At 39.8% G+C, this 22,646-nt stretch overlaps 4 protein-coding genes across 4 annotated transcripts; all 4 read left to right on the forward strand.

Moving 5' to 3' along the window:
- The first annotated feature begins 8,122 nt into the window (after positions 1–8,122).
- On the forward strand, positions 8,123–9,979 carry LOC127082640 (uncharacterized). Its single transcript, XM_051022870.1, has 3 exons — positions 8,123–8,472; positions 8,974–9,274; positions 9,389–9,979. The coding sequence occupies exons 1-3, from the start codon at positions 8,123–8,125 to the stop codon at positions 9,977–9,979; spliced, it is 1,242 nt and encodes a 413-aa protein (XP_050878827.1).
- Positions 9,980–13,085: 3,106 nt separating this feature from the next.
- On the forward strand, positions 13,086–13,793 carry LOC127082641 (uncharacterized). The gene has a single exon (XM_051022871.1). It carries the CDS (start codon positions 13,086–13,088, stop codon positions 13,791–13,793), a length of 708 nt encoding a protein of 235 aa, XP_050878828.1.
- A 1,556-nt stretch (positions 13,794–15,349) lies between these two features.
- LOC127082642 (uncharacterized) lies at positions 15,350–16,138 on the forward strand. Its single transcript, XM_051022873.1, has one exon. The coding sequence runs from the start codon at positions 15,350–15,352 to the stop codon at positions 16,136–16,138; it is 789 nt and encodes a 262-aa protein (XP_050878830.1).
- Positions 16,139–16,183: 45 nt separating this feature from the next.
- On the forward strand, positions 16,184–18,277 carry LOC127082643 (uncharacterized). Its single transcript, XM_051022874.1, has 2 exons — positions 16,184–16,453; positions 16,640–18,277. The coding sequence occupies exons 1-2, from the start codon at positions 16,184–16,186 to the stop codon at positions 18,275–18,277; spliced, it is 1,908 nt and encodes a 635-aa protein (XP_050878831.1).
- The last annotated feature ends 4,369 nt before the right edge of the window (positions 18,278–22,646 follow it).

Here is a 22,646-nt window from a genome sequence, read left to right on the forward strand (position 1 = left end):
CGCGTCTTATGCCTACGTATCTCATCGGGAATGAGAATCAGAGCAAAACGTAGTTCAGCTAACTACGGGAACAAAGGTCTCGATTGCAACTAGGGCAAGAGAAAGGGAAGGTCTCGATCGCAACGAGGGCGAGAGAAAAGAATCGCAACAAGGGCGAAAGCAAACAAGGATTAGTTGTTAGTTGTCAGTCAAAACTCGACAAGACATCGCATCTCGTGCCTACGTATCTCATCTGGACATGAGAATCAGAGTTGTCGTAGTTCGACTACATAGGGATTGAGGATTGCCATTTGAACATGGTCTTACAAAGGAGGACACTAGTTGTGTCAAAAGAGAGTGGGCAATGTGTTCACGTCCTAGCAGTAGGTGTCGCAGCTCGCTGAATCGAGTCTTAGGCAGTTACCTCTTTGCAATAGGACGGAGTACATGCCACAGGATCGGAGACGCACAGAAGGTCTAAAAAATGGGGAAGCTCTGGCCTAGAGTTGTCATGCAATATGTACTTAAGTGTTAGAATTTACAAGTGGGAACATCTAGCTAATGTTAGCATGCAAAGAAATAAGGGAATTCTACCTATGTTATCATACAAAAGAATAAGGGAATTCTACCTATGTTATCATACAAAAGAATAAGGGAATTCTACCTATGTTATCATACAAAAGAATAAGGGAATTCTACCTATGTTATCATACGAAGGGGTTCTACCTAATGGGTGCTACTTAATCGGAACAAGAATCGACGAATGGAGCAAGGAGAAGAGTCACTGGTAAGGGTAGATGGCGATGCATGAAGAAATCGACTTACAGGTGGTAGATGGCGATGCCTGAAGCAATCGACTTACAAGAGAAATGGCGATGCATGAAGCAATCGACTTACAAAAGAATGGAATGATTACGTGCTGGTTATGTTAAGTTTGGAAAATGATTACTCGATGTTGAATCGAGGTTTTGATCTTGTTATGAAATGGTTATCGGATGTTCATTTTATTTCTTGTATTAACAGATGAATAAAGAATGAAATAATAAACATTATACACTTCATGGGAGAGGGGTACATTTGTTATGAATGGGGATTGTCCATGGCAATTAAGAAATACAAATATATGCCTCATACACCATACAAGTAGGCAACAATTATCAAACAAATCAGATAAGATATAAATAGGTATATGATCAAATCAAATAATAAAAGAATGAAATAATGAAGCATTAAACAATGCATGAGAAGTATAAACATGTTAAACAATCAAACAATAGAAGCATGGATGAAAGAAACAAGCATAAAAAATATCAGATGAACCAGACAAGTGAAACTATGCAAACAAAGGATCACTGAATAATTTAATCGGGAAATGATGCAAGGATCAAGTAAAATCAAGATGAAAAGCCTCTAATATATGGCATATGAGATGAACAAGGGAGGATCAAAAGATCTCTTCAATTGCCTTAAGCACCTAAGTCAAACATCAATCATAGAAAAGTCAACTGAAAAGTCAAGTCAACTTGAAAATTATCAAATAAATAGTAAATTAATTAAATAAATTATGAAAAATTAAATTAAATGAGGTGGAGTCAGGATATCATCATCCCCCAAAAAGATTTCAAAAATAATGAAAATTGGTTATTGAATTAATTGAATCAAAACAAAGGTCAAACCGAAAGTCAAACAATAAGACTAGGTTAGAAATAAATCAAGAATAAATAGTAAATTAATCACAAAAATTATGAAAAATTAAACTAAGTTAAATGGGGTCAGGACATCATCATCTCCCAAAAAGATTTTAAAAATAATGAAAATTGGTGTATAAATTAATTGAAATAAAATAGAAGTCAAATGAAAAGTCAAACAACAAACTAGGTCAAAAATAAATTAAAAATAAATTAAAAATGGGAAATAAAATTCCAATAAAAGGTCAGGTTGATCATGAGACATTGGTCAACCCTCATCCCAAAAATCAGAAGTTAAAAATAATTCTAAGTCATGAAAATAAAATTAATACAAATAAGTGTGTTAAAATGGACTATTTGAAACAAATAATTAAAATAAAATATTAGCATTAAATAAAAACGAAAATAAAAACTTTAGATGAGTGTATCTTTCAAGCCAATAAATTCAGCCTATGATAACAACTTTAGATGAGTGTATCTTTCAAGCCAATAAATTCAGCCTATGATAACAACTTTAGATGAGTGTATCTTTCAAGCCAATGATCCAAATTGGGTGGTTCCAAAAATGTGTGAAAGAGGACATATCAAGTTACAATTGTCATGAAGAAAGTATTTTCAAAAGATTCCTTGAAGTGCAAGAATTCGGATCCATAAGTCTTGACAAAGTTTGCAGATTTTGGACTTAGAAAATTTTCGAAGTGTTCTAAAATAATGTCTTACTTTGACCAAGCATATCTTTCTCAATTTTAATCCAAATGAAACAAACTTTATATCTCTAGAAAGCTTGGAACAAGAAGAACAACTTTCAGGTTGGAGAAATTTTCAAATGGAGCTTTCATCTTGATGGAATATAGGCTTAAAGTGGGTGCAACAACCATAAAAACTTGCCTTAAATGGAAAGTCAACTATTTCCAAATTTGGTAACTTTTCCAACTCCTGATTAAATGATGAATCCATGATCCAACCTTGATAAAATTTCACATGTAGGCTCCCTTAGGCATGAATTTTGAGATTCCACTTTTAAAATGTCAGGAGTTGACTTTTCTGGCCTCACAGTTGACTTTTCCCAATCTGTTTGATTTCTGATTCCATTGGTCAGTTGAAGCACCTCTGGCTCAAATAAAGAGCTGATTTTTTGCATGTAGATCCTTGTGAACATGTGGAGGGCCATGGAAATGAGTTTCACTCAAGGAATAAGAAATAAACCGATTTTATACCAAACCCTAGTTTAGGGCAAAAATGCTCAAGCACTGATTGCACTGACTGCCAATGGATCTTTGTGAGATGATTGTGGATCTTTCTATGCCAAGATAGCCACGAATCCCTGATTTCTGATTAAATGCAGATGCACACTCTTGGAGCTCTGAATCTTCCACTGATGAACTATGGACCACAATAGGATACTTGGACTCCCTTGAGACCCTTGAGACTTGTATATTTGGAGAATGAAGTTCAATTCTCAGTCTTTCTTTGTGTGGGCTCCTTCTGGTAAGGAGTGATCAATCAAACCCTGATTTCCCAAGTCACTAATGCAGTATGTAATGAGTATGACCTAGTATGATGCTAATGCAATGTGAAACATAATTCCATGATTTCCATGAACAATGAAGGGTAAATTTTAGGGTATTACAGATGTTTCTAACTATGATGACTGGAAACCTCGTATGATAGCCTTCTTGAGGTCTCTGGATAGCAAGGTCTGGAGAGCTGTCAACAAAGGATGGGAAGATCCAACGAAGACAGGTAAAGATGGAATCATTATGCAAATTCCTGAAGAAGAGTGGGACAAAGAGCAAGAGGCATTAGCCCTTGGAAACTCTAAGGCTTTGAATGCACTATTCAATGGGATAAATAAGAACATTTTCAGACTGGTGCATCACTGTGAACTGGCTAAGGAAGTTTGGGATACTCTCAAAACAACTCATGAAGGTACCTCCAAGGTAAGGATGTCTAAACTCCAGATGCTGACTACTAAGTTTGAAAATCTGAGGATGAAAGAGGATGAGACTATTCATGACTTCCACATGAATATTCTTGAAATTGCCAACACTTCTGGAGGCTTAGGAGAGAAAATGTCTGAAGAAAAACTTATAAGAAAGATTCTCAGATCATTGCCCAAGAGATTTGTCATGAAGGTTACTGCTATAGAAGAGGCTCAAGATATCTGCAATATGAAGGTTGATGAGCTTATTGGTTCTCTCCAAACTTTTGAAATGGGCTTGTGTGAGAATGTTGAAAAGAAAAACAAAAGCATAGCTTTTGTATCAAATACTGAAGAGGATTCAGAAGAAGGAAATATTGGAGGTGATGAAAGTATATCAGAAGCTATAGCCATGCTTGGAAGACAGTTCAACAAGTTCATAAAGAAGATTGGTCAAAAAGGTAGACCAAATGTCAAGAACACTTCATCTGACATCAGTAGAAGATCAAAATCTGAAGAAAAGTCCAACCAAGGCAAGGGAATCCAGTGTCATGGATGTGAAGGTTTTGGACACATTAGAGCTGAATGTCTTACCTTCCTCAAGAAGCAAAAGAAGGGACTATCTGTCACCTGGTTTGATGGAGACTCAGAGTGAATCAGAAGGAGAATCTGCAAAACATGTCACTACACTAACTAGTGTATGTGCCTCTGATGATGACTCAAGTGGAGATGAACTTGCATTTGATGAACTTGCTGCTTCATATAAAGAGTTATGTGTCAAAAGTGCAGAAGTGTGTCTACAAGGAGAAAAGCAGAAGAAACTTATCAAGGAGCTGGAAGCTGAGAAGAAGAAGCATCTGACAGTCATAGATGATCTAAATGGTGAGATAACCTTGCTGACCTCTAAGCTAGATCAAATGACAAAATCCATCAGAATGCTGAATAAAGGAACTGACACTTTGGAAGAAATTCTAAAGGTGGGACAGAAATCAAGAACCATGTCTGGTTTAGGCTTTGTTAAGGAATCCTCATCTAATTCAAAAGCTCAAAGGCCGAAGTTCAGAAAATCAAGCAGAAGTCACAACCAATGTCACAACATCATGGAAACAGGAGGATTAACCATCAAAAGAAGAAATTTCAAAGATGGAGATGCCACTACTGTGGAAGATTTGGTCACATAAAACCCTTATGTTACAGGTTGCATGGTTATCCTAACCAGACCCCTCAAGTCAGACCTAAGCAGAAGGCACCTAAGCATAATGCCCCTATCCAGAAACAACAATGGGTTGCTAGAATAGCTCACACATCTCTAAGGGCATCTACCAAAGAAGACTGATATTTTGATAGTGGTTGCTCAAGACATATGACTGGGATGAATAACTTATTGGTAGATATACAACCTCATACTACCAGTTATGTGACCTTTGGTGATGGAGCTAAAGGAAAAATCAAAGGTGTTGGTAAGCTGGACAGTCCTGGAGTTCCAGAACTGAATAATGTGTTGTTAGTAAAAGGACTAACTGCTAATCTCATTAGCATAAGCCAGATATGTGATCAAGGCTTCAATGTACAGTTCACTAAGGAAGAATGTGTTGTGACAAATGGAGAAAATAAGGAAGTTATGAGAGGATCCAGATCCAAAGATAACTGCTATCTATGGGAGCCTAAAGTCTCAAACTACTCCTCAATGTGCTTCTTAGCCAAGGAAGAAAAGGAAGTGAAGCTGTGGCATAGAAGACTTGGACATCTTCATTTAAGAGGAATGAAAAAGATCATATCCAAGGAAGCAGTTAGAGGAATCCCAAAGCTGCTTATTGATGAAGGAAAAGTCTGTGGAGAATGTCAGGTTGGCAAGCAAACCAAGCTGTCACATCCTAAGCTTGGACATCCTACAACATCCAAAACTCTGGAACTTTTACACATGGACTTAATGGGACCTATGCAGGTTGAAAGTCTTGGTGGGAAGAGATATGCTTATGTGGTTGTTGATGACCATTCCAGATACACATGGATAAGCTTCATTAGAGAAAAATCAGATGCATTTGATGTCTTCAAAGATCTATGCATAAGACTCCAAAGAGAAAAGGATAGTAGTGTTATCAGAATAAGAAGTGACCATGGAAAGGAGTTTAAAAATTCCAAGTTTGATGATTTCTGCTCATCTGAAGGAATAAGTCATGAGTTTTCCTCACCTATTACTCCTAAGCAAAATGGAGTAGTTGAAAGGAAGAACAGAACTATTCAAGAATCTGCTAGAGCTATGATTCATGCAAAGAAGCTTCCTATGCACTTTTGGGCTGAAGCTATGAATACAGCTTGCTATGTTCACAACAGAGTTACCTTGAGAAAGGGAACCTCTTCCACTCTGTATGAAATATGGAAAGGCAGAAAACCTACTGTGAAGTACTTTCATATCTTTGGAAGCAAATGTTACATTCTTACAGATCGTGAACAGAGAAGAAAAATGGACCCCAAAAGTGATGAGGGTATATTCCTGGGATACTCTACTAACAGCAGAGCATACAGAGTTTTAAACTCCAGAACTAATGTCCTGATGGAATCCATAAATGTTATTGTTGATGATAAAGATGAAGAATCCAATGTCATAGAGGATGTTGGAACATTCCTTGAGACTTCAACAGAAAATGTACAGGATACTCCTCCTGGACTTGAGTTAGAAGCATCCAACAAGGTGCCTTCGATCAGGATTCAGAAAGACCACCCTAAGGATCTTATCATAGGAGATCCCAATAGTGGTGTGATTACCAGATCAAGGGAGAATAGCTCAAATTCTTGCTTTGTATCCAAGGTTGAACCTAAAAATGTGAAAGAAGCTCTGACTGATGAATATTGGATCAATGCTATGCAAGATGAACTGGAGCAGTTTAAAAGGAATGAAGTATGGGAGTTAGTTCCAAGACCTGAAGGGACTAACATCATTGGTACCAAGTGGATTTACAAGAACAAGTCTGATGAGAAAGGAGTAATCACTAGGAATAAAGCAAGACTAGTGGCACAAGGGTATACTCAAGTTGAAGGGGTTGATTTTGATGAGACTTTTGCACCTGTTGCAAGACTTGAGTCAATAAGGTTGCTGTTAGGTGTTGCCTGCATTCTGAAGTTCAAATTGTTCCAAATGGATGTGAATAATGCCTTTTTAAATGGCTACTTGAATGAAGAAGTCTATGTGGAACAACCTAAAGGGTTCAGTGATCCTAATCTACCAAAACATGTGTACAAGTTGAGGAAAGCTCTATATGGATTGAAGCAAGCTCCTAGAGCTTGGTATGAGAGGCTGACTGAATTTCTGACTACTAATGGTTACAGAAAAGGAGGGATAGATAAGACTTTATTTGTGAAGGATGAAGATAGAAAAATCATGATTGCCCAAATATATGTGGATGATATTGTCTTTGGTGGAGTGTCAGATAGAATGGTGAAACATTTTGTTAACCAGATGCAATCTGAATTTGAAATGAGTTTGGTTGGGGAATTGACTTATTTTCTTGGACTGCAAGTTAAACAGATGGAAGATTCTATGTTTCTCTCCCAAAGCAAATATGCCAAGAACATAGTTAAGAAGTTTGGTATGGATAATGCTAGTCACAAAAGAACTCCTGCACCTACTCATTTAAAGTTAACTAAAGATGAAGGAGGTTCTGGTATTGATCAATGCTTGTATAGAAGCATGATAGGTAGCCTACTATATCTAATTGCTAGTAGACCTGATATTACCTATGCAGTTGGTGTGTGTGCTAGATACCAAGCAGAACCCAAAGTGAGTCACTTAAATCAAGTCAAGAGGATTCTCAAGTATATTAATGGGACTTGCAATTATGGTATGCTCTACTCTCATGGCTCTGAGCCTATCTTATCTGGGTATTGTGATGCTGATTGGGATGGGAGTGCTGATGATAGAAAAAGCACATTAGGAGAATGTTTCTTCTTGGGAAACAATCTCATATCTTGGTTCAACAAGAAACAGAACTGTGTATCATTATCCACTGCAAAAGCTGAGTACATGGCAGCTGGAAGCAGTTGTTCCCAACTGGTATGGATGAAACAGATGCTGACTGAGTAGAATGTCACTCAGAATGTCATGACATTGTTCTGTGACAATCTCAGTGCCATCAACATTTCAAAGAATCCTATCCAACACAACAGGACCAAACATATTGACATTAGACATCACTTCATAAGAGATCTGGTAGAAGACAAAGTGATTACCTTGGAACATGTGGCAACTGAACTACAACTTGCTGACATATTTACAAAGGCTTTGGATGTTACTCAGTTTGAAAATTTAAGGGGCAAGTTGGGAATATGTCTTTCTGAGGAATTATAGCAACTAAGGATGCTAGGAATTTACTGTTTAATATTTCAAATTATTAAACAATTGAAAGTGTGCTCTGATTGGTCAACAGATAATAGTTATTTCACTTGCAACAAGCGTTACTTCTTCCACTCTTTCAACTTCCATTCACGCAAGCATCCTCTCAGAGAAATTTTTCATTTCGTCTCTAAGATGCTCATCATGTCTCAACAATCCAACTCTTCTCCTTCCAAGAACATGCCTTGTTCCCCTAGCGCTGAACCAAGCAACCCTAACAGAGAAGATCCTGTTGCTGACTCTGTGAGTACCCCACATGCAAGAAGACCTAAAGAAACTGTATCAGGCTTCTCCTCATCCATCGTTCTTGAGGAGCGAACCAAAGAAGGTTCCAGGTATGTTCACAATGCCATTGCCACTATAGTGACTGGAATACTGTCTGGAAATCATGAGGTCCCTGGGGTTTCCATTCCCTTAAACACTATTGAACCTGATAGTGTTGCTGATCAAGAAAATACTGAGTCTTTAGGAAAGAATATCTCTGATGACGTTGAGTAAACTGATGCTCATAAGGAGTCAAATGTTTACAAACCCTTAGATAATGTGGCTGGTGAGGAAGTTCATGTCACTCATGATGTCAGTGACAACCCTAACTGTGAGGCTGAAACAGTAGACCTGGAGGAATTTTCTGATAATGAGCTGTTGTCCTCTGTCCTCCCTAGCATAGCCAAAAGGGTTATGACTATGAGAGAAAAGAAAACTGTGGCTCAAAGGTCCCCCAGAAAGAAGATTGATGTTCCAACCTCTTCAAAGACAACAGTGGCAGTCGAGAGTTCCCTCAAAAGGAAAGTTCATGGTCCAACCAAATCTTGGAGCAAAGTGGTGCCCAAGAAAAAGAAGACCAAGTTTGTTGTTGTTGAGTCTGACTCAGATGTTCCTTGTAATGTCTCTGACATTCTATCAAAGAAGAAGCCAACCACTAGCAAGCTTGCAGCTAGTGTCCCTGAGGTACCAATTGACAACATATCTTTTCATTTTGCTTCAAGTGTAAACAGGTGGAAATATGTTTATCAGGAGAGCCTGGCTTTGGAAAGGGAATTAGCTCAGAATATCCTAGACTGTAAGGATATTATGAATCTTATTCAAGAGGCTGGTTTAATGAAGTCTGTGACTCAGTTTTCAAAGTTCTATGAGATGTTGGTAAAGGAATTTATTGTTAATCTGTCTGAAGAATGTGCTGATGGCAAGTCTAAGGAATTCAAGAAAGTGAATGTGAGAGGCAAGTGTGTGAATTTCTCTCCTTCAGTGATCAACAAGTATTTGGGAAGGCCTGATGAAGCTCAACCTGAGCTTGAGGTGACTGACAACAAAATCTGTCAAGTCATCACTGCTAATCAAATAAGGAAGTGGCCTCTCAAAGGAAAATTGGTGGCAAGTAAACTGAGTGTCAAGTATGCAATGCTGCACAAGATTGGAGCTGTTAACTGGGTGCCCACCAATCATAAATCTACAGTTGCTGTAATGCTTGGAAAGTTTATATATGTTGTTGGAACCAAAGCCAAATTTAACTATGGCTCCTATATTTTTGATCAAACTTTGAAGCATGAAGGAAGCTTCAGTGTGAAGGGTCCTATAGCCTTTCCTTCTCTCATTTGTGGTATTGTTTTGAATCAGTTTCCAAACATCTTAACTGAGAATGATTCTGTGAAGAAAAGAGACAACCTTATGTCTTTCAATCATAAGTTGTTCCTAGGTACCCATGTCCCTGATATTGTCATGACATCAGGTGAGACATCACGTGTAAGCAATCAGCCAGGTAAAGTTGTTGTCAATGCAATGCTCAAAGAAACCTGTAGGGAATTAGAGGCAAGGAAGCTGAACTTGGAAAAATTGATTAGCTCTTTGGAGATGACTGAAGGTGATGTGCTAGCTGATGGTGGAGAATTTGGTGAAGCTGCTGCTGTTGCAGAAGAAGCTGAAAGACAAGGTGAAGAGGGAGAAGTAGATGCCAGTCCTGATGATGGCACAAATGATGATGCTGACTCTGAGTCAGATGACTAGAACATTTCTTGTGTTTCTGATAATTGCTTGTACTTTTATTTTTTTTGGTCTGTAATATTAAGTGTTGCTTTGGCAACATTTTTGACAAAAAGGGGGAGTAACACTTGTACCCCAGGACAACATATTTCTTTGAAGTTGAAGGTCCTCTAAACAAGAGGTTATGTTGCTGTTTGCTCTCTTCTTGATCTTCTCTTGTGCTGCTGTTGTTTGAATTTTAACTTCTATGTTTGCTAAGTGTATTAGATAATTTGATTCTCTGCTTTAGTCAAAAATTTGCCAAAGGGGGAGTTTGTAGATGTTTTTTATTGGTTGCATTTTATGTTAAAACACTTACTGTACTTAGATGTCTTGACTGATGTCATGACATGCTTAAGTAGTATGCTGCATGATTAGCTAATACAGGATTTACTGGATGTCAAACTCAATGTTATGACATTCATTCATGACAACATTTTCTGGATGTCAAACTAAATGTTATGACATTCATCCCTGACAGCAGATGCTAAAGTATAGGCTAATTTTTCTGTTATGTTTCAGTATTTATCTCAGGCTGATTTTCAGGAAACTAACAGCTGTGCTAAAATTAAGAGACCTAGCATATAGCCTATTTGTTAGCACCCTAATGTGTGAAAATTAGGTTAACTTGCTTAACCCTAACTTTATGAAATTCAAGTTCAAGGCCCAAGTACTGCATTATAAAAGGATGGCAATCCTACTTTCAGCAATTCAGTGATTTGAAGCATGAAGAATTCAATATATCATTATATATCATTGATGTACTTTCATTATGTCTTGAATTAGGTTTTACTTGTGATCCAAGCAATTATCACCTAGATGATTGCATTGGACTAGGGTGTTTATTGAGTTGTAATTGTTGTGTCACTCTTAGCTTTTAAGCGTGAGTGCTGTGTTTCTTGATTAAAGCTTTTAAGCATAATCAAGAGTTGTTTGAAGTATATCTTCACCACTGACTTTAAAATTCTTAATGGTTGTAATCACTACTGTGATTGAGGGGGAGTGAGTAGGTACTCAGGTCTTAGTTTAGATTGAAATTGCATTGGGTAGGTCTTAAGTGATAGGATTAAACTGGTGGTTTAAGTCCTGAATTAATACCTCTTATAGTGGATTTCCTCCTTGGCTTGGTAGCCCCCAGAGTAGGTGTGTTTGTCACCGAACTGGGTAAACAATTCTCTGTGTCATTTATTACTTTTTACATTTACTTTCTGCATACATTACCTGTATGCGCATAATTGGATGTCATAACATCCAGTGTGACATCGATAGTCTATTACTAGAATTTCACATACAACTTAACCAAATCATTTTCTTAACAAACTATACGAAAAAGGAGATGGTTTTGAGCTTTCAACTCCTCTTCTCAAATGCTTGGATATGAGTTGTTTTACTCAGTCATTCAAGTACTTGTCGTTCATTCTAAAATACATCAACTATATACAACCTTATTTTCATAAATACTCAGATGAAACAGAAAGCGGTCTAGAGTCTTCTATTCCCTTTCCCGATTATTAGGATACGAGTTGTCTTACTCGATTATCCGAGTATTCGTCATCCAACCAAAAACATCTCAACCAAACAAAACATCCAACATATTAATCCAACTTTTCACCCCCGTGTGACCAAAACTAGTTTCAGAAAGAACACTGTCTAATCCTTTCTAATGCACACAACAAACTAGTGCTTAAGCCTCCGCCGAGAGTAGACAAGCCAACGTTTAGCCTTTAGAACACGATCTAAACATTCGTTCACTAAAAGACACCAACCAGTCGTAGTTTCCCGAACTACGAATGCTCTGATTTCCTTATTACACCATAAGGATACGTAGGCAGGACATTGTTGTATCTCCGCGAGCACACTAATAAAGAACCTCCCCTTTCCCTTTTTGAGGTTCTCATCCATTTCTATTTTCAATATTCTATAACCCAAAGATAACAAACAAACATAAATTAACACTCGAAATGCAAATTAGAACTAAAAGGTTCCCGTTGAGTACAACGGACGTGAGGGGTGCTAATACCTTCCCCTTGCGTAATTAACTCCCGAACCCGAATATGGTTGCGACGACCATTATTCTATTATTCAAAAGGTTTTTTCGATATTTTCCTATCCCTTTATTGGGATAAATAAAGTTTGGTGGTGACTCTGTTCGAACATAATTTTTTCCGTGACCATCGCGAGGAATCGTATTTTTCGAGATGCGACAGATGGCAACTCTGCTGGGGAAAAAGCTCATAAGAGACTGAAGCCTAATTTAGTTCAGTTTCTGTATTGTGTGTTAATCTTATTTGTTTGATTGTTATTTTTATTCTGTTATTATTATTCTGTCATAATTATTGTATTGTGATCTATTGACTATGTCTTATTTGGGGCTCTCTGTTGGTGATACTTTGTGAGATAGGCTCTCCACTCGAGTCTGAGAAAAAACATAAGATTAAGTTGGTGGTTGCGTAGTGGACGACCACAAGGAGTCTTCCTTGTTGGGAAGATACGAAGACCCCGTCTAGAGGAGATTCTCTTGAGATATTATTGCCCGACGAGTTTTCGTCACGACGATAGTATTCTCAAGTTGGATCAATGACTCTAGGGACCTTTTAACACATTATATCCGGTCGTTATGTAGTATTTACCTAAAAAGTCCTAGACTTATTGGGTTAATACGAAGGCCCCAATCAGATGAGATCCCTTGGGCGTATTACTACCTTACAGTAGTATTCCCAACCTCGATCTATGACTATGAGAACCTCATTAGAACCTTGGACTCGAGAGTTGTGTAGTATGGACCCACGAGGAGTCTTCCTCTTTGGGACCATACGAAGGCCTCACCTAGACGAGACTCTTTTTGGGGATGTTATTGGCGGATGAGCTTTTGTCATGACAATAACCTTCCTAAATAGTGATTGATGACTTTGGGAACCTCTTGGCTTTAGCATCCTCCCAAAAGGGTTTTGTTTAGTAACCAAGGATACCCACTCTCACGGCCTGTATGTTGACCTACCCGTGGCATGCATAACATCATCCATAACATGGCATTCATATTATTTTATTTCCAAGGAATCTGAGTGTCATAAGTTGCAGGAATTCAAGAAGCATGGAATCAAGCAAAAGAAACATTTACTCTTTCAAGTTTAAAGACCCCGATCTAAGGAGCTTACGTGACTTGGTCTCTCAGATGCACCCGGTGTACAGAATCAACTTTGGGAAGAATTATGACAATCTGCTCAGCATCCTCAACCAACGAGTGGACCACACGGCTTTAGTCACTCTGGCCCAATTCTATGACCTACCTTTAAGATGCTTCACATTCCAAGACTTCCAGCTAGCACCAACGTTGGAAGAATTCGAGTGTCTTGTTAGGATTCCTATGAAGAACAAGCCACTATTTGAAGGGATAAATGAATCTTTACCCCTTGAGATCATTGCTGGCACGCTTCACATGGACGAAAAGGAAGTAGAGGCTAACCTAAACACCAAAAGGAATACCAAAGGATTTTCACTAAGTTTTCTCTTGGAAAGAGCTCATACCCTACTAAAAGCAGAAAGTTGGGACGCTTGTTACTCTGCTATTGCGTTGGCCATCTATGGCATCGTCCTGTTCCCAAATATGGATGGTTTCATAGACATGGCTTCTATTTGCGTTTTCCTTACTGGAAACCCAGTGCCCACCTTGTTAGCTGATGTTTACTATTACATGAGCCATAGGTACACCAAGAAGAAAGGAATGATTGCTTGTTGTGCTCCTTTATTATATCAGTGGTTTCTAGAACATCTTCCAAAGACAGGTGCTTGGGTTGAATAGACAGATGTTAGTTGGCCTCAGAGATTGGGATCCCTCCGATCCGAAGATCTTTCTTGGTATTCCAAAGAATACATCAACATGGACATCATATTCAGTTGTGGAGATTTCCCTAATCTACCACTTATTGGAACTCAAGGATGCGTGAATTCTAACCCGGTTCTATCACTAAGATAACTTGGCTACCCAATGGAAGGCCCTCCAGAGGCAGGGTCTTTTGAAGCTTTCTTGTTGCTTGACTTTGGGGTTGAGAATCCTAGCTTGTTCCAACGAATCAAAGAGGCTTGGAAGAATGTCAATCGAAAAGGGAGAGCTGATCTGGGGAGAGCAAATGGGATTACAAAAGAATCATATTTTCATTGGGTAAAGGAAAGGGTGGGGATGATCAAAATGTCATTCGTCATTCGGATACTTGTACCTCTTCCTGAACCTAAGCTCACCCATGTCCCTATTGAAGAAGTGGAGGAACTTAAGACCACCATGACAAAGCTAGAAAAAGAGAATGAAGAGTTGAAGATAAAACTCTAGCAAATCATCAATGAGAAAAACACCATGAAGTGGGAGCTTGAGAGAAAGGATGCACAACTTCAAGCACATGTGGAAAAGTTCAACAAAGAGGAGCATAAGAGGAAAAAGATCAAAGTAGGACTAGAACAAGCTCACCATTGTCTAGATACTCTTAAGGGTCAATTACGAAGAGCCCAGAAAGAATGTCAAGACAATGAGCATTAGTGGCATCTAGCCACGAAGGAAAACAAGACGATAAGAGATACACTTGGGGCTCAGATAAAAGAACTCACCATTTCTGTTCATCATGCAAAGGCTGAAGTAGATCAAGAACGCCAACTCAAGAATATAGGCACCGAAGCTTCTAGGGTTTCACCCATGATGTGGGAGGAGAAGTGTTGAGAAGTAAGAGACGCCAAAGAGTCTGCCAGCTATTGGAAGAACCAGCTAGAGTCACTACACCAAGACAACCCCATATGGTTGAAGGAACGAGAGTATGAGATTGAAGATTATGATCCTTTAAGAAGACCATAGACTTCTTGCAAGGAGATAGGGAAAAGTTCCATGCTAAGCTCGATGGGCTAGTGGGGTTCTGTAATTGGGCGGCTAAAGAATTACCATGGAAGTTAAGAGACGCAGTTGAAGAGTTAAAGGAAGATAGCACTCCTCCAGCCATAATCAGTTTCATTCTGCTCTGTAGAGGGTTGTTGAAAAGATTCAAGGAAGAACCAGAAGAGCTCCAAGCCCGAAAGGCTGCAGTTTAACTTTCTTATGTCTTATATTTTGTTCATTTGACAATGTATTTTGAACTAGGGTCTTTTGTTGGACCCCTATGTTATGTACTTGAATGAATGGCGTTATTTCTTGTTTCTTTGAATTACTAACAACTAATGGAACTCGAATGATTCCCTGAAAATAAAATATGCATAACATTCGCATCTGCATTATGCATCACGCTTCATAAAAATTCAAAAAACTTACCCAGCCTTTTTACCCTTTATCCAGCAACACTAACTAATCAACATCGATACGAGACGCGAAGTAACTACAAGATGACGTTAGAGCAAGTTGAGGCTAACCAAGTTACCATGAGGACAGACATCAATACGATCCAAGAGAAAATGGATCAACTGTTGGAGACAATGCTCGCAATTTCCCAAAGAGAGAGGGTTGTGGATGAAGAAGCTAGGGCAAAAAGGAATGATAGCACACCAGGTTTGGACCCCCAAGACGAGAGTTTCGTCCCCACCAAGAAGAGACTGGTTCATATACCGGTAGGAGGCAAAAGAGATGGGGATTATGCAGAGCCTTCTGATGCGTCTACTCATCATAGATCCGAAATTGGAGATGACCTGTACGATGATTTCTATGTGCCTGATCAATCGAAGCCTAAGACATTTCTAGATCTTGTTGCAGATAGGCTCCGTACCCTGGAAAAGAAGATCAAAGCTATAGAGGGGAATAATATCTTCGGCACCTCTGCCATGAACATGCATTTGGTATCAAATTTGGTCATCCTGGCTAAATTTAAAACTCCTGATTTAGAGAAATACAGAGGACAGACTTGCCCAAGAAGTCACCTAGTAATGTACTTCAGGAAAATGGCTGCTCATACCGAAAATGACAAACTGCTTATACACTGTTTCCAAGACAGCCTAAGTGGAGCGTCCCTAAGATGGTACATGAGCTTAGAGCAGGGGCGGATTCAAAGCTGGGAGGATTTGGCTGACGCATTTCTCCGTCAGTACAAATATAACTTAGATATGGCACCTGACCAAATGCAGTTACAAGGCATGTCCATGAAAGAAAATGAGTCATTTAAAGAATATGCCCAGCGATGAAGAGAGTTGGTTGCTCAGGTAGAGCCACCATTGTATGAAAAGGAAATGACCGGAATATTTGTGGACACCTTGAAGGACCCATTCTTTGATAGATTAGTGAGTAGTGCAACATCCGACTTCACACATGTAGTCACAATTGGAGATTGCATAGAGAAAGGGTTAAGGGATGGAAGGATTCCAGGAGCTGTGGCAGCCCCTAGCGCACCGAAAAAGTATTCTGGAGGCTTTCAGAAGAAAAGAGAAGGTGAAACAAATGCTATATCCATAGGCTATAAGGGGAAGCAACAGACTTCATATGGCCAAGTCTCCGCCGTGGTACCCATAACTTATCAACAGCCAATGCAGCAACAACAAATGTATCAACCACAACATCAACAACATCAACAACATCATCAACAACAAAACACCGCGCCACCAAGACAATTCAAGCCAAGGCCTCCAAGAAGGCAACTTGATCCTCTACCAGTACCTTATAGCCAAATATTCCCCTATCTGCAAAAGGAGGGCCTTTTGACATTGAGGGAGCTAAAACCGATTGTTTTTCCATATCCACCCGGATATGATGCTAACGCCCACTGTGAGTTTCACATGGGAGCTCCCGGTCATACCTTAGAGAATTGTTTCGCATTTCAAAATCGGGTACAAGACTTAATCGAAGCAAAGGTTGTCTCCTTCACTCCGAGATGCCCGGACGTGAACACAAATCCCATGCCAACACATAAGGATGCTTTCGTCAGTGCCATTGAGGAGAGTGATCAAGATAAATTGATCCGTAAGGTTGAAGAGATTCAAACCCCTATCGCCAGGATAAGAGCACAATTGCTGAAGAGTGGTCTAATCCCGGAAGAGCTAGTTGTTGAAGAGAACAATAAAAGGTTGAGGAATTTTATACAACAAATGTTGGATCAAGGCGAGTTACAGATAAATCGCCGTGTCAAGAAAAAGGGAGAGAAAGATATAGCCGTGGTGGACATTCCTTACAATGAGGTTAACGTGGAAATACATATATTCCCATTGGTGATAGAGTTTCCAGCACCATTCGCGTATGAAGATGAGAAGGCGGTCACGTGGATATATCAGCCCAGAGCTTTTAAGCAAGGGCAGGAAGACCAACCCTTGAGGATCAACGAGCCAAACGTCACCTCGATTGTAGGGCCGGCAAGAATGACACGTAGTGGCCGAGTGTTCGCACCAAGAACTGCTGATACTTCTGCAAGGGCTAAAGGGAAGGAAACTGTTGTCCAGATCCCCGTCCCTAATCAAGAAATGCAAGACATGCACCTGTCTCCTAAAGCTGCAGTCACTCGTGAAGAGGCCGAGGAATTTCTGAGGATAATCAAGAAGAGTGATTATAAAGTGGTGGACCAGCTGAATCAAACACCTTCAAAAATCTCCATGTTATCTTTATTGCTCAACTCAGAAGCACACAAGAACTCATTGTTGAAGGTATTGAACGCCACACATATCACAAAAGACATAACGATAGAACAGTTTGACGATGTGATAGCTTATGTGACCACTGGAAATTTTTTGGGTATTAACGATGATGAACTGCCGGTCGAGGGAAAGAACCATAACAAGGCCCTACATATCTCCTTGAAATGCATAGACACTATACTATCAAGGGTATTAGTATACACAGGTTTCTCACTGAACGTCATTCCGAAGACAACTTTGATAAAGCTACCAATGGAAGGGATAAGTATGAAGCCCAACACCCTAATCATAAAGGCATTTGATGGCTTAAGGCGAGCAGTGATAGGAGAGGTTGACTTACCAACCAAGATAGGTCCAACTATTTTTAATATCACGTTCCAGGTCATGGACATACATCCCGGTTATAGTTGCCTACTTGGGAGACCCCGGATTCACTCCGCAGGCACCGTCACCTCTACTCTACATCAAAAGCTAAAATTCATTACAAATGACAAGATGATTGTGATTGGAGGGGAGGAGGATATCTTGGTTAACCACTTGACATCTTTCCGGTATATTGACGTGGATGGCGAGATAACTGAGACACCATTCCAATCCTTGGAGGTGGTAAATATGATGGCCATCCAACAGAAATTGGAGACCCCGAAATCAGGACCATCCATGGCCTCGTGGCAAGGAGCTAAGGTTGTGTATGGAAAGTGAAAATGCTCAAGACTGGGGAAAAATGGTGGAAGTGAAAAAGAAACGAGACAAGTTTGGCCTGGGGTATGACCCGTCATCAAATAAAGCCGGTAACCAACATGATAAAGAGAAGATTCCTTCTGTAGAGGAAACGTTCACCAACACTACCCACATTTTTGGCAAACAGATGGCGATGATCAGTGATGAAGATCGCGAAGAGGGGGTGTCTAGCTGGATGCCACAAGCCGCACCTAATGAAGAGCTGACAAACTGGAAGGCTGTGGAAGTTCCCCAAAATTTTCAAAAGTAATTTTATTATTTTAGACAAAACCCTATGCTCTTCCCAAGGCATAGTGGCGTGTTGTAGGGCCTCCTTTATCTTTTTCAAGAGTTTTTATATCATTAATGAAATGGCAATTTGCATCCGAATTTTTGTTCCTTTCCTTTCGTTTTTTATTATTACAAAAAAAAATGGCATCAATTTTTATGCACACACTTTCTAAATAAACTGCATAAATCATAACATGCAGAAACACCATCGAGACCATTGATAACGACACTGCTAGGGTCCAATATGATTTTGATTGTCCAATCTACCAAGCTGAAGACGAAGTGGGGGAAGATTACGAACTCTCTGAAGAGTTGGCCAGATTACTCAGACAAGAAGAGAAGGTCATTCAACCACACCAGGAGGACATTGAAGTTATCAATCTAGGAACAGAAGAAGACAAGAGAGAAGTAAGGGTAGGCGCCGCGCTTCAAGATGCAGTGAAGACAAGATTGATAGAGCTCCTCCACGAATATGATGACGTGTTTGCATGGTCATACCAAGACATGCCCGGATTAGATACTGATATCGTAACCCACAAGCTTCCCCTTAAAGAAGAATGCTCTGCTGTCAAACAAAAACTAAGAAGAACTCGACCAGATATGGCTCTCAAGATCAGAGAAGAGGTGAGAAAGCAGTTTGACGCTGATTTCCTGGAAGTCACTAAGTACCCACAATGGGTTGCCAACTTGTACCGGTACCGAAGAAAGATGGGAAAGTTCGCATGTGCATAGACTACCGAGACTTAAACAGAGCCAGTCCCAAAGACGATTTCCTATTACCTCACATTGATGTATTGGTGGATAACACAGCTCAGTTCTCCGTATTTTCCTTTATGGATGGCTTCTCTGGATACAACCAAATTAAAATGGATCCCGAGGACATGGAGAAAACCACGTTCATTACCCCTTGGGGCACTTTTTGTTATAAAGTAATGCCGTTTGGATTAAAGAACGTTGGGGCAACATATCAACGTGCCATGGTGACTCTCTTTCACGACATAATTCATGAAGAGATTGAGGTGTATGTTGACGACATGATTTCCAAATCCCAGACAGAAGAAGAACATATCACTAACCTGGGGAAACTGTTTGCTCGTTTTAGGAAGTTTAGGTTGAGACTTAATCCTAACAAATGCATATTTGGGGTTCGATCTGGGAAGCTTTTAGGCTTTATTGTAAGCCAAAAAGGAATTGAAGTAGATCCCGACAAGGTTTGAGCCATTCAGAACATGCCCGCACCAAGGACTGAGAAGGAGGTTCGTGGTTTCTTGGGGAGACTAAATTACATCGCCAGGTTTATCTCTCACCTTACTGCCACATGTAAACCAATATTCAAGCTTCTAAGGAAGAATCAAGGCGTAGAGTGGAATGTGTCATACGGTGAACTGACTTTGTGTGTTTTGCTTTGGAAAGCAAATGTCGCGGATAGCAAGAGTCGCCACCGACTTTTCTTTTATCCAATAAGGAAAGGTGGAAAAGAACAGGAAAGACCTTAATTAGATTTTGGGTTCGGGAGGTACATTATACAAAGGGAAGGTGTTAGAACCCTTTGTATCCATGGTTAGCCATGGGCTCTTAATTGCTTGATCACTTATGTTTGTCTGAAAAAAGGTGTTTGTGAATTGCTTAAAAATATTTTGAAAAGAGAGTTTAACTTTGTAATGATTCTTGTACGAATGTATACAAAGTGGTTATCTCGTTTAGTTTTGAAAGTTGTTTAGAAAAATATAACTCGGTAATGATTCTAGTACGAATGTATACCAAGTGGTGATTTTCTAATAAAGGTTTTGAAAAGTGTGAGGTGTGAAAAGTAGTTTAAGCTGTGAGCAAGCATTTAGGAGTTATACCTACCCAGGGTCCTTATGGGCATTTCCTATCCTTATGAGGGTAAAACTGTCCTTACTATTGAGAAGTAAGTAGTTTTATCCTTTGGATGTAAAAGGGTCATTGTAGGGTCATCGTTTGGTCATTGAAGGCAACATTTGTAAGGATACCTTAGCATTCGAAGGGACGATCATCATTTAACCGTAGGCTACAACGAAGGGTCATCGAGGGGCAAAATCATATATTCGCAGGCAACATCCGAGGGACTATGATTTATTTTATAGGGACATGATGATTTAACCGAAGGGTCTTTGCTAGGTGTATCCCCACGTTCGCGGGACATGACCATAATACCGTAATATCGTAAGGCAACAGAGAGAGGTCCAAGATCACATATTCAAAGGCAATGTTTTACAATCAATTAGGCGATTAGGGTGAATCCCCCACATTATAATCAATTAGGTAATTAGGTCCACATTAAAATCAATTAAATAAATAGGATGAATCTCCACATTAAAATCAATTAGGTAATTAGGTCCACATTAAAATCAATTAGGTAATTAAGATGAATCTCCACATGGGTATCCCGCAAATAAAGTGGAATACCTAACCAGCTACCTTCTCCGGGAGCATGTGAGCCCTTACAAAACTCAGCAAACAGGTCAGAATACCAAATCAGGGTGCAATCGAGAATTGCACCGCACAAAAGGAACACAGCAGTAGGACAGAATAGAACATAATAGAAAAATCATAGAATAAAACAGATCCGATAAACATAGAACAGAACAGAAAAATCAGCGACTGTCACGTTCGCTGCTACCTCGCCTAGCGAAGGCTTAGCGAACGCTCGCTACATGCTCGCTTAGCGATGGACTAGCGAGCGGCTGCGGGTTTTAGTTTTGATAACAGTACAATTTCAGCAAGCTGCACACCCTATGGCATTCAATTACAGAAATAACATGGTCAAACATTCAGGATATTCAGGCATACTTAAACTCACATGCAAAATCTAATTACATATCCAAAAATTCAACCATGATGCATTATGTATTTAGAGATTACAGATTGGAAGCATAAAACAGTAATGATGCGCAAACCTGTTGGCAATGGAATTGCAACGTTGAATTGGCAGATCACTTTTGGTATCGGATTGAGTTGGGCGGAGGTAACCTTCGTGCAGATGAATTGCCTTCAGGGTTTCCTTTAGGGTTGCTCTGAATTCTCTTGGTTAACCTCCAAGGTTTGATTGCTAGGGTTCCGATTCGTCTCCTTCTGTCCCCTTCCGTTTTTCCTTCTCCTTTTTTCTGACTGAAGTGGTGGTATTTATAATACTCTTTTTGTGACCTAATGGGCTCAGAATGAAGCCCAGAATTTTCTGGTATTCGCAAGCTTCGCTAGGCGAGTGGCGTAGCGAAGGGTTCGCTAGGCGAAGGATTTGCTCGCCTAGCGAGCATGCCGGTTTGGGCCATTTTCTGGATTGGGCCATCTGTGAGCTGGGTCTTGGTTCCTTTAAGGTCAACGTCTTGAAAAATAAGTTGGAGTGCCTTGAAAAATGCCTTGTAACATTAACGGGCAAATTTTGGGGTATGACAACTGCCCCTGTTCAATATTCTTGAACCGAGAGAGTTAGAATGGTGTGTACGCCATTCGTGATCTGGAGGTGGAAGATTATTGAACACTAGAATGCCCCAAAAAATTTGCACTTGTTAATCGAAAGTTGGTCTTGATGGAGATGGGCTTAAAGATGCCATCCAGGAAGTTTGATGATGAGAGCTTCAGAGTGCGTCGTACATTAGACGATATTTGAAGACATGGGTGTCATACCGGGTCATACGCTAGACCGTATCGTGATTCCTCCATTGTCGACTTCGCTGGGGAGTCAGAGTGTGTTATACGCTGCTGGGGATAAGGGATCAGAATGGATCATACGCTAGACCGTATCTGAATAGCAGAGTGAGTTGTTCATTAGGCGGATGACTTCGCTGGGGATGAAAGATCAGAATGGATCGTACGCTAGATCGTATCTGAATCGCAGAATGAGCCGTCTATCAGGCTGTATCTGAGGATGAATGGGGAGTCGTACGCTAGACCACGTTTCAGAACGTACAGTACACTAGGTAGTATCTGGATGGCAGAATGAGCCGTCCGTTAGGCTGTATCTGGAGAAATAAAGGTCAGACCGAATTGCACGCTAGATCGTATCTGAGTAGCAGAATGAGCCGTCCGTTAGGCTGAA

This window comes from Lathyrus oleraceus, chromosome 5 (genome assembly GCF_024323335.1).
Source record: "Lathyrus oleraceus cultivar Zhongwan6 chromosome 5, CAAS_Psat_ZW6_1.0, whole genome shotgun sequence".
Taxonomy (NCBI): domain Eukaryota; kingdom Viridiplantae; phylum Streptophyta; class Magnoliopsida; order Fabales; family Fabaceae; genus Lathyrus; species Lathyrus oleraceus.